The 12,812-nt window shown below is 40.6% G+C and overlaps 1 protein-coding gene across 12 annotated transcripts in view; it reads left to right on the top strand.

Moving 5' to 3' along the window:
• The window catches only part of USP40 (ubiquitin specific peptidase 40), a 71,045-nt gene that overhangs the window by 44,205 nt on the left and 14,028 nt on the right, over positions 1-12,812 (top strand). For all 12 annotated transcript variants that reach the window (XR_013993487.1, XR_013993488.1, XR_013993489.1 and 9 more), the window contains 7 exons: positions 314-402; positions 1,668-1,754; positions 5,759-5,795; positions 7,443-7,507; positions 9,309-9,383; positions 10,174-10,300; positions 11,888-11,982. Coding sequence is in view for 9 of the 12 variants with exons in the window: in XM_081050892.1 (XP_080907018.1) it covers positions 314-402; positions 1,668-1,754; positions 5,759-5,795; positions 7,443-7,507; positions 9,309-9,383; positions 10,174-10,300; positions 11,888-11,982 (575 nt within the window). In the remaining 3 variants the exon portion in view is untranslated. The remainder of the gene's footprint in view (positions 1-313; positions 403-1,667; positions 1,755-5,758; positions 5,796-7,442; positions 7,508-9,308; positions 9,384-10,173; positions 10,301-11,887; positions 11,983-12,812) is intronic.

Raw genomic sequence — 12,812 nt, 5'->3', positions numbered from 1 at the left:
GATCAATTTGGAATATCTAACTTTTAATCTCTGTGAATAACAACTCTGATTTTTATTAGTATGACTCTAGAATACTCATAGCTGCCTCTTATTTCTTGGCATCATTGTACAAATAACAAGAATAATATATTCTAGAGTGTGGAAATCAAAAATCAAACATAACTATAATATATGTAATCCTTTTGCATGGAGTCCAACTTTTTTTCCTTTCTTGACTTTCTTGATTTTCAAAGAACGTATTTCAGTATAGTATTATTTTGCCCAGACAGGTAGAAATTAATAACATTCATTATGTTATCAAAATTCTTTATAGTGCCAGACAGTTGTACTTTGAAAGAAGCAGAATTGAAGATGGGGAGTTCATTGGGACTGTGTCCTGGAAAAGCCCCAACTTCCTCTCAGGTAACATGTCGCCTGACAGAATAAAATCAACTTTCCCATAGTCAGAAGTTCTTGACTTTGTAATTCGTACCTTCACTACTGCGGTAATATTGTTTTTTGTAAAAATGTTCTTAAATGGTACCTTTTGTTTTAGCAATGTATCCATATACTTCTGTGTTTAAATCAAAAACATTATATCAAAGCATATTCATAAGGTTCTTTTTCTGTGTAACTTTTGTGGTTAAGGGGCAATCTTTAAAGTTGAGTGGCTACCGTTTCAACTAGATTCATAAATTCTAAAATGCACCCTTTTCCCCGCACATTTTAACATCTGTGAGATTGCGCTGCATCTTCCAATCAGTGGTGTCCTGCAGATGGAGCTGGCACTGTCTTCTGTCTTCGTGGTACATAAAATAATGAATAACCAGGCATTTTCGATTGAATGAAATCCAGTACCTTGGTTTTTGACCTAGTTACTAACTGCAGTAATAGCGCCGGCTCACAGCAGCTTGTCTTTATCAGTCTTCATTTCCTGTATAAAAACCACCCGCTGACCTTTGGCAGAAGCCCGACCTGTTTAGTCAACTTGTATTACAGTCCAAAAGTCCTCCGTATGTCCTTACTGTTAAGACTTCATATCACAGTACTCTAGATTCCTCTCAGAATCCCCATGGTTCCTGGATCAGCTTCATTAGTTTCCCAGCTACCTCCCCTTTGATTTGTTCTTCCCCTGAACTCAAGCAAATTGTAGTAAATGACAAGTTGAGAAGAGGAAACACATGACCGTACAATCGAGTTAGAAAGGGAAAGTAGGTCTGGAAGGAACCAAACAGATGAGAGATCAGATATATGCGTTTCCTGTGGGGTCTTGGGAATTGTAGTACATGGAATCCCTGGACAGAAAATAAGAGCACAACCAAATGACTCAGAGGGAAAACACAGCTAATGCTCACAGTGTGTAGTAATTGCAAATCCCTAATTACAGATCCCTTTGAGGAGTGCCCAAGAAAGAGATGGCGATCATAGTAGAATAAGTAGTACCTGTGAGAGATGTTTATTAGGAGTAAAAACATGGGCAGTGAATGAAGCATCTTTCATTTCTAGGTAGTCAAGATTATTGTTTAAATCGTAACGTTCAATTACCCGATGTAGTCTTGTTTTTACATAATTGGAAATATTTATTAAAGTTTTGTGGACTATTGGCTCTTTTTTTTGGAAGTAAATAATGCATTTATAGAATTTTAAAATTTAGATTAAATTGCATTCATACTCTGTCTCGATCTTAGCTGTTCCTGTTTTTCACTGTGGGGAGTGACATTCAGCCTGGGACAGAGATGGAGATTATAGTAGAAGAAACGATAACTGTCAGAGATGTAAGTAATTTTACTTTTTTGGGAGGGGCAGGAAGGGGTTTGTGGGTGTTTGGTATGGGGAACAGTGGTTACCTGTGTTAGAATTTTGAGGTCATAAAGCTAGGATTTTCATAATATACTTTAAAGAATTCTACGTACTCACTGAAGGAATAGTTTGGAGAGCTTAAAACTTGGTGAATCAACTGGAATTTTAAAAATTCGATTATTGATATTATTTTTTGATTATCAGTAATGCTTGTTGATTGTAGAAATTTGGGATATGTAGAAATGGATTAAAAGGAACAATTAAAACCTCTCCATATCTCTTATCCCGCTAACATTAACATTCTGGCATATTTCTGTTCTGTTTTTTACCTTGTATACACACATAATTACTCCCAGCGGTATGAATGTTAGTATGCATGTGTGTGTGATAAAGCAAACGCATAATTATATTGGTGTGACTGAGAACTTCGACTTTCTGTGTTGGAATGTGGAGAGACAGAATAACATCAGTGTGGTTCAATGACACCTGTACTCCCGAATTTGAATTAGACGAGTCCAATAAACTTGATGTCTTTTTTCCTTTAAACAAATATTTTCTAGTTCTTTCCACTGCAGTAGCTTAGAAACAGTGACCAGCCTGAGAGCAGTGAGCACCCCAACACCCAGATTGTGGTCGCTAAATACCCTTTCCTGTTAGAAGGAACCAGGGCTTCTTGCAGTAATGGCTGGTTCTGTATCTAGGTCAGGAAAGTGTCATAGGGGTCTGGAACCTCTATTCAGAACAAAAGCACTGAAGCCAGGAAAGACTAGTGTTGGCAGAGAGAATCAGGAGCCAGCTCGGAGAGGTTCCCACTGGTTAAAGAGGAGACAGTTTGAATCTCAGTGGGAATAATAGGAAAAGTGATCACTACATGAGCTCATATGATCCTTAAAAATATCATATTCATTGGTTACCTGTGGGTAACGACATGGGTGCTTGGGAACCATACAGGAAATAAACATTTGTCCTGTTTTTTGTTTTGCAAACTATGCTGCAGGGCAACCAAATAGATTATAAAGGGTGTTTTTATAAACACATCTCAACTGATAAAATGCAAAGAATTTTACTGTGTCACATTTTCTAATTCCAAATGATTGAATGGATCTAGACACTGATCCTGAAGACTGTTAACACCCCAAAAAGAGCAACACCCAGACATTGGGAAAGCTTGACACAGTGCCCACGCTCTTCTTGCCAAAAAAAACCCCAAAACCCAAACTGGACCCGAGTCTGATCAAGCCTCTAAGTGCGAGTACCAGTGTATACAAAGTACAGGGGACAGAGGGACGTGTTCCATGCAGCGCGGGCCTGGAAAACCCCTCTTCAGGATGGCCTGCAGGTCAGGAGAGACTAACGAGAAGGGCAGGTGTGGCGAGGGGGCTTTATTTGGCCACTGATTCAGAGCAAACATTTTAGTAATAGATAAAGAGAAGGCAGCGAAATGTGAACACTAACTGAATATCTGCTATTAACGAATTCAATTGTTTTAGGTGTCATAATTATTTTAGGGTTATGTTTTTTAAAAGAATTGACATCTTTTAGAGATGAGTACTAAATATGAATAAATGAAATAATGTATCTGACAGTTGCTTCAAAAGAATTGAGGGGGGCAGGACAGGGGAAGTGGGGTGGGGTGCTGACAAACAGGGCTGGCCGCTGCAGTGAGATGGGTGATCGGTGCTTAAGGGATCATTTTACTGTTCTCTGCGTGTGTTTGAAATTTTCCGTGAGAAAACATTTGTTACAAATGTTACAATTTTTTGGCCATTTGTTACATGCTGTAAATATTTTCAGTTTTTCATTTGCCTTTTCACGTTAGTGTTTTTTAATTTCAAAGAATGAAACCACAAAACTTTCCAAAGGAGCAATGCGTGTATTCTTCTGTTCTCTGTTGAACCCACCAAGGGCAGACTTGTTCCCAACCCTCCACCCCAGACAGCGCTTACGGAGGCCGGCAGTGGCCTGCATGCTGCAGTCTTGTGAGCACCTCTCAGGCTCCATCTCACTGGCTGTCAGCAGCACTGGACGTGCTTGATGTCTGTTCTTTGAAACACTTTTGTCACTGTTTCCCGAAGACCGCAACTCTTCAGGGTTTCCTGCCTACCCCTTCTCAGTTCGCTGTTTCCTCTTTATCTCTGAGCACTTCGATGCTCAGTACCTGGCCTGGCCCTCGCCCCAGCACTCCCTGCTTGTATCACCTGCCACTGCCTGTCTGATCGTCCTCCCACACCCAGAACGGAACTCCTGATCTTCTCTCGCAAACCGTTCACTCACATTCTCCTCTTCTTCAGTTATGGCGGCTCCATCTTTCTCCTCGCTTAGGCCTAATACAAATCCTTGATTCTTGTATTTCTTACATCTCATCCAGTTTTTCAGGAAGTCCTTTTGGTTCGACCATCAGGATTTACCTAGGAGCTGACCTCATCTCATCCTCTGCGCTGCTGTCACCCTGTCATCTCTCGTCTGGATTATTCCAGCAGCTCCTGAGCTGCTTCCCTCCAACCTTGCACCTCCCAGGGTGTGTTCTTACAAAGAAGCTGAGTGATCTTTAAAGTGCAAGTCAGATCAGCCCCTGCTCCAGTCCCGACCCTCAGGGTCAGAGCAGAGGTCCCTGGGTGACTCACAATGCTGTGACCTCTGGAGCTCCTGTGTGTCTTTTTCAAATCCTCTGACTACCCTCCTCTCTCACTCACTCTGCTCCAGCTGCATTTGCCCCCTTGCCGAGCCTCAAACAGCTCTACCCCGCTTGTTTCCTGTACCTAGAACCCAAGTTGAAGGCTCAACTGTTTGTTCTTATTAAATAAAGGAAGCCTTTAAGACTGCACTTTTCTCTGAATACAGCCTTGGTTCCATTCCCTGTGTTTTAATGTACTGTGTTCTCATTGACATCATTTTCTAAATAACCTTTAATATTTTAAAGTCTTTTTTATTTTTAATCATGCAAGTAGTCGTGGATGTTTTCTTATCTTTTAAACTTCAGAGAGGAGCTAAAAGTCCCCCTTGGTCACTACCGTGTTATAGTTCCTTCCCCAGACGTCACTGTTGTCATTGAATAAGATAATTTTATCCAAACCAGTAGCGTGTGCACCCTTCCAGACCTTTGCCCTGCGTATCCAAACACGTGGCTGTGTCTGTACATATATAATAGAAAGAAAGAGCTTGACTTGTCTGTGTCGTTTCTTTTAAATCATGAATGGGATCATGCTGCAAATATTATACTAGGACTCTTTCACTTAAAATATTTTAAAGATCTTTTACACCAGTTCATATAAATCTATTTCATCCTGTTAACTGTTTGAAGACTTTTCATAGTTTATTGAAGTGTTCCCCATTGCAGGATGTTTCGTTTGCTCTTCTCTGTTTTCCAAGCATACAGCAGTGACTACCTTGCTCCCTTCTGCTTTACTGTAGTATAAATCAAACACTGTTTACTCTTTTGCCCTAGGTTTATTGAAGAATGTTTTTCCTCTCCAGAAGTTGAGAATTTTTAATTATTTTGTTTTATTTAAACTTCTGTTCATCGTGTCTCGTTTATTACATTGTTTCATGAGGTCACAGCTTACACAGTTCTTGGGAGTTCATATATGACCAGTTGTGTTTCCTGGGTGCCAGATAAAGGTTAATCTCGTTTGATAGGATTCAAAGTTTAATGTGTGTCTATTAAACCAGCCCAATTAATCATATCTGGCCAAAAATACACCATTCATCTTGATGCAGAGAAAGATCGGAAGTGGATGAACGAACCTTTGAGCTGAGTTCTGGTTGTGAACACAGGCAACTGGGTTTTCCCTCCTGGGTTGGCCCCACCTGGCCCTTAGGAAGGAGAGTTTACTTAATCATCTGCTTAACGATGTATGTCATTATCTGTTAGAAAATTATTACATATAATCAGTTTAATAGGCCCAGGGTCTAAAGAGGCTGTTTCTCACAACGGTGTAACTCAGAAACAGAAAACTAAAGAACATTCTTGTTTTTACAGTGTTTAAAGATAATGCTGGAGAAATCTGGCCTTCCTGGTAAGTGACAGACCGTGATGGTACATACTCTTATCCACAGCCTTTATTCATAATACAGGATTTATTTACGAGCCTATTTGTTTCCAGGTCTGTCAGTTTCTCTTTCTAGCCAAGAACCATGAATTCTCCTGGTTCTTGTTTGCTAGCTGACAGCTGTAGCTTAGCCTACCACTGAGGAAAGAGAACCTAGATAGGTTCCGACAAAGGCACAAGAGATCACGTTAAGATTTATACCCTCCGGAATCACCCAGGTCTTTCACTGATTTTTTTTTAACCTCATTGATTCAGAATTTCAGTGTCGTGTTTCATGCCAGTATTTTTGTGGTATAGATGAGGAAAGGTAGTATAAATGAAAAACATAAATACAGGATGTCTTGAAGGAGCTACTGGGTGGAGCCACGTTAGTGAGTTTGATGAAGCATCAGACTGCTTTCATCAGAGCGCTCTGCCCTTCTCAGACTTCATTCAGGTGGAAGGAAGCCCGGGGTGCTGTCTGCAGGGAAGAGAATGTGCTCTGGGCGAAGGCATTCTACTGGGAGCAGCAGACAGTGTGTTATGTCATCTCGACCACAGTCCTCCCCTGCAGGGATCATCACTCGTCCCCATTTTACAGACGACAAGACAGAGGCTGAGAATGGCAGAATGGCTTAGCCAGAGTTATACAGTGAGCAGCTAGGTCTCTGATTTCAGAACCTGAGTTCTTTGCACCATGCTGTCCTGTGAAGTAATGGTGTTCACCTTTAACTTATTGCTGTTTTTTCTTTTTAACATCCCTAGATTAAGTTATTGATACAACTCTTACTGTATTTAAAACTAGAATAGTGACAAAAAAGTGTCTGCAAAGAACAATAATGGTATTCAAAACCTGTGGCCTCTGCAGAATAAATATGAGATCTATGCTCATTCCTTTGGCTGCAGTTTCTTTTGGTCGGTAAGGGAGTTGACAAAGTTTGTAAGACATTGCTATTTTTTTTAATAACTGGGATTTCCAACTTTTGCTCCACTCAACTCCCTCTCCTCCTCAAAAAATTCTCTTCCCATTTTATCAGTGTGAAAAACAGAAATTTAGAGTATTTAACATTTATAAATGTTCATTTATACCAACTTCATTACATGCTATTCCCAAAGCACTGTTTTTTGTTAGATTAACTGCTAGTTGGATAGGAACAGTTTTGTTGCACGTAGTTTTATTGTAACGTTGCTGAGCAATGTTAGCGTATGCTTTCAGCAAAGACAGTGAAATGAAACTCAACTTCACAATGATTTTAGAAGGAATTCTATACGTACTTGTATATGTACATATTCTATACTCGTGTGATGTCTGTGTGTGTATACATGTAAATAATAAAGACATAGTGTACATATTGTATTAATAGTAGCAAGTGCTATTTTTATTTGCAACTATATGTTATATACAATTATACATCTCTTCTTGGTGGAACAGAGAGAAAATTAACCAAGTTGGGAGAACAGCTTAATTTTTCTCGTGCTCTGGATGAGATAGTTTACTTTAAAAATTAGTCAATTATTATTAGATCAAATCCTGTTTGCATCTCATTTACCCAGAAGGGTCATTCCTGACCCTGCAAATGCTTCAGACATATCCTTCTGAATTTTTTTTTCATCCTTATTTTGATTCCTTCACAGGAGACATGTGGCATTTACGAAAAATGGATTGGTGCTATGAAGCTGGGGAGCCTTTACGTGAAGAAGTAAGATTGTTTCTATACGTTTCACTCTTAAAATGATTGTATTTATTTGGTATTTTCATACAGGATACTCCCCCCACTCATGTGACTAGATTCTACAGCAGGCTTTAATTTTTTTAGGATACAGTAATCTGTATACATAGGTCTCCTTTACTTTTTCCTCCTTTAGCTTTTTGATGGAGTCAGAGGGTAAGTCTGAGCTGAGTGGCAGCGGGGCTACATGTGTTCAGTCCTCTTTGGTACGAGTGTGTCCCTAGGAATACTAGCTCTCCATCAGGAGGCAGAGAACTTCAGAGAACAAAAGACACTTGAACTAGTGAAAGAGTTTGAAGATACACTCTGAAATTTGAAACCTGAGTATTTTAATCTCAGAGTTTCTCTGTAAGTTGATGGCAGAATTCATTTTACCAGCCAGTTGCTTAGGTTCTGATCCAAACTACATCTCTAGATCCAGCCAAAGTTTTAGAGTAGCCTTAGGAACAATTTTATCATAGGCTAGTTGGGATCTGATTAATGTTATTATTGATCCAAGTAGCATCGAACCTCCTGTCCAAACCCGTGGCCTTAGAAGTAGACCCAAAATGAAGCTTTGTGAGACAGTTCAGACAATCGTGGTACCTGCCCTTCCCCCAGTCTGTCTGCCTGCTTCCTTCTCAGAAGACAGTAGCATTGAACATGAGCCAAGGCTGGTTTAAGTAGGTGTGCCGGGCTGTCCCTGGAGCGCTCTGCGGTACTGCCGGCAGCAACAGTGTGGAGAGGTCCCTCTTGGGTCTCGGCCAGGAATTTGACTGCTCAGAGGGAGAGGTGGACCCCAAAGAGTCTTCAGGACATATAGTTTGGATGTCAGAAGAGCTATCTAGTCAAATGGTTTCTGCATTTTCTTCTCTATTAATTCCCAAATTGGTATCAAAGAATTCTAAAATTGTTTAGTGCAACTCATTACCCTCAAAACTGGCTCCCCTTCCCAGATTTGCTGTCTTTCCCAACCTCATCTTTTCAGCCTGAGATGCACTTCCCTGCTTCCCTGCCGTCCTTCAGATTTGGTCTCAGCCTTCAGCGGCCTGTCAGTTTGTCCACTCCTTCCTGACTATTCCCACTGCTGACCTCCTGGTTCAAGCCCTCTCGCCCCTTTTTTTGCCTCTTACCTAAATCACTACAGCTGGCTTCCCTGAGTCCAAGTGTCCCCCTCTTCGGTATGTCACATACGTAGCAGCAAGACTGCTTTTTAAAACCCTTTCTCAGAAGTCTTAACTGGCTTTTTTCAAAGCAGCTTAAAACGCCTTGTGTTCTATTCCACATTCCTTCCATCTGTGACCACCTTCCAATCCGGTTTTCTTCCCTGTTACTCTCCAACCTACACTGCCTACTCTAACCAGTCTAGTCTCTTAGCTCTTCCCCAAAACAAGCCATACTTACTCTTGACTTAACCTTGACTTTGCTCTGTTCTCCTTCTCATGCGAAATTCCTCCTCTTCCAGTTTGCTCCAGCTTTCCAAATCCAACCCATCTTTTTAGGCTTAACAAAAATTTCATCTTCTGTAAATCAGTCTCTCATCATTTTTCTTCTCATCTCTGTCCCTTTCCTCTAATCTTTTATGATACTTAGAGTTCATCCCCCATAATTTAATACATAATGATAATACTCTTTTATAGTCTTATTTCCTACTCTTCAACATCTGTTTTACTTGGTATTTTGTTCTTGAAAGGCTAATAGAGGCATAGGGATTTTAAAAACAAAGATCCAACTGTCTTATCTGTTCCTTGAAGAAGTCGTAAGTGACAAAACAAAATTTCTGTATTCCCAGGATGCAACTCTGAAAGAGCTTGTGATGTGTTCTGGAGACACTTTGCTGGTAATTGAAGGAAAACTCCCTCCTCCGGTAAGAGTTTGCTTTTGACAATCTGGTAGGTGAAAAAATGGAATTTTGTTGTTCTGTTTTACATTTGTTTAATTGAATGGAGATTGAGTATTTGTTAATCTTCGCCTATTCAATAAACAGAAAAATATTCTCATTTTAATATGCATTTCTTGAAATATATATTTAAAGTATTTTTTTCTTTAACATTCCCATCTTCTGTTGGAAGTTGAGCACTGTAACAACATCTTTTATCTCGAATAAATCTATTAAAGTTGTTTCCTAACTCAAAAAAGGGGTGGGGAAAAACCAGTTAGATTTGTAAAACTGAAAGTAGAGGACATGTTTAAGGAAAGGGATTTCTTTCATGTCGTTTGTACAGGAATCCAACGTAAATTAACAGGTTATTGGTTCTCTATAAATAAATTTCCTTTAGGAACTTTAATAAATGAAACTGCTTGCAATCGGTGCATTGTGCTACTGGTGCTCTCACAGTGCTTGAAATAGTTATCTAGTCTGTCCTGTCGTATGTTTTGTGATTTTGTTTATACTTTTCATTTCATTGTAGCTACTAAGATACTTCTAAGCAAAAACCTATAGTTCTAGTCATTCCAAAGTCTGATTTTTATGACTTAAACTTTTAATTGTATAAACAGTTAACAAGTACAATAGATGGCAGTTTTATACATCTAAAAGGAAACATAATAAGTTCAGGAACATTGTCTGTTACCAAGACGTTTCTCCCTGGGAGAGTAGGAGTGGGCGTTCGCTTTACCTGTGTGCATCACAGCTGTCAGAAATGCTCCGTTTCCAGGGTTTCCTGAAGGTGCCCATCTGGTGGTACCAGCCTCGCGGCTGCGCAGGCCCATGGAGGAGTCACCAGGACCAGAGGAACGGTCCCCCTCCCCAAGGCGGGGTCTGGGGAGCCACTGCCACCCAAGGTGAGAACACACGCATCGCAGCAGCCAGCGTGCCATAAAGAAAAGGCGGTGCTGCCTGCCCTACGAGGCACTGGAAGTGTTTATTTTTAAAAACGTAAGATTGAAAATGAAAACCTGTTTATTCCCTAAGTCATTCCATAACAAACACTAGCCTGTTTTTTATAGTGCTTGGGAATCTCTCTGGGGTGCAATTTGTTACGAAAAATGGATTTTTATATTCTATCAGTATATTCACGTTTTCCAAGGAATTTCTATATAGCACCTCTCAGGATCCTCATGTGTGAATAGCTGTGAATAGCTCCTCATTTATTATAACCGACCAGGCGATTGAGGCTTCAGTCACTCACGAGGGCCTCACTGCAGCCCCCAGAGGCCGGAGTCCCCCCTGCTCTTTCTGTCACAGGGTCCCAGGGACTGCCTCAGGGGTGGTCCGCCTCAGCCCACTGACTTCTGGGAAGGAACAGCGAGTGTGATCGTATTGTTTTACTTCTGCGCTGCTTCTCCACAGACAAAATGCAGCACACGTCATGATGGGCAAGAAGTCCCCAGCAACGAGCTTGAATTGCCATTGGGAAAAGTAGATTTCTACTGCATTGGGTTATACTAGATACGCTAACTAATTCTCAAGATGCTTTCGTGATAGGATAATAGTTACAGAGAGGGTTGGCTAAGGACTCAAAAAGCATGTTTAGTCAGTGTGGCTCTCCATGAAAGTGAAGAAACAGGCTCATTTTTTGGTGGCCCTTCTTTATCACAACATATGGGGAAACAGTTTCCTAAAAGTGTCTCCCAGCTTGTGGTGTCCTTAAGATACAAGAAGCCTTTTCACTTCGTTTATTTATCATCTGATTTTTATTACGTACCAGCAGCGTGCCCAGCAATAAACGAAGACATTTAATTAAAGCACAATAATTCTGAATTTTTAATAATAGTTGTCCACTTTCATATCCAGAAGTTTAGATGAGAGAGCATGTTGTTTTTCCCCTTTTTAAAACAAACGTAGAAAGGCCTTCTTACTATCCAGGGTTCTTTCAGTCAATAAACGTTTACCGTGTGGCATCCACCAGACCAGCGACTGGGCAGACAAATAAGAACTATGGCCTGCCCTCTCTTGAAATCATATTCTTTGGGAGACAGATTAGGGGAAAACAATACATATATACCCCAAGAAAACAGACAAAAGAGAAACAAGGTGGGATAAGTGTTGTGAAAGAAACAGGAAGCTAATATGATGACTAAGGGCAGAGTATCCTATCAGCAAAGACCTCCTTAAGGAAGGAGAGAGTGTGGAAAAGAACATTCCAGGTAGACAGCACCAGTGCAGAAATCCTCACACCCATTACAGTGGGAAAGCCATGGTATTGTGCCAGCAGCGTGGCCCTGGTGGCTGATGGACGATGCAGGGCTCCCTCCCCTCCAAGGTCAGGAGGCGCGAGTTCCAGGAACTCCAGGTTCCAAGTTTCTTGAATGCAATTGGACTAAAGCTATTTACAACATCAAAACGAGGCATGCAGTTCAGAAATATGAACTGCATTGAAATAAATGCATTGAAAGCTCCTTTCAGACATCCAGCTCTGTCCTTTGTAGGAGCTCCTGGCGACACGTATGCAGAAGCTTCCCTCTGCTACTTGGGAGACATTGAAATCTCAGAAGACGCCACGTTGGCCGAGCTGAAGTCTCAGGTGAGACTTCTACCTGCAGCATCCTGTGGTGCCCTGGCTTCTTCCAGTGAGATATTAACATAGTCTTCTATTTCCTTTTCCCTCAACTACAGTCTGTTCTGACATGGCATATGCTATGTGCCATGTTCGATGGTAAGTACCCGACAGGCGGCACACACAAGGCTCAGACAGATCTCTGGTATTCTTTTCTGCCAGTTGCCCTGTGGCTTTCATTTCTCCCGACTCTGACAGGCACAAATATATCCTCAGTGACTTGCAGCCTCTGTTTTTTATTTTTTAGGTAAACATGATTTGTTGAAACACTTGTTACCCCTTTATTTACATTGTTTTTGTATCTTTGTGATCCGTGTGTTAAATGTTGTTAGTTAAAAGATGTGTTACCAGTTTCCCAGGAGGTCAGAATATTAGCTTTACATTAGGGTGTGAGACTAGGTATTCTACTGTTTTCTCAGGCATTACATTCGTAGGGAAAGAGTGTTTTGTCCAAACAGGGTGACTGGATTGAATACAATGAACACTAAATGCTTAAGAAGCACCTGTTATTGTGGGACTGACGTAAACATCCCTTCGTCCTCTCAAAGGATAAAATCTGGGGCAGATAATAGGAATGTCAGTCACTCATCTTTGACTAGTGTGTCCTCAGTGTATGAAGGGACCGTCCTCAGAAAAAGCAAACGGTCTTATTCTCATGAGGACAAATGGGAAGAGACTCTTTTTTCCCTTGTATTGGATTAAAAAATACAAAATTTCTGTTTTTAGGTAAAAAAAAAAACACTGGATGAATATTGGCCATTTTATATACTACAGCCTAAATATATAAATAGTTGTCT

Source organism: Rhinolophus hipposideros (genome assembly GCF_964194185.1).
Source record: "Rhinolophus hipposideros genome assembly, chromosome: 6".
Classification (NCBI taxonomy): domain Eukaryota; kingdom Metazoa; phylum Chordata; class Mammalia; order Chiroptera; family Rhinolophidae; genus Rhinolophus; species Rhinolophus hipposideros.
The sequence above is the reverse complement of the archived record's forward strand: the minus strand, read 5'-3'. Positions and strand labels throughout refer to the sequence as shown.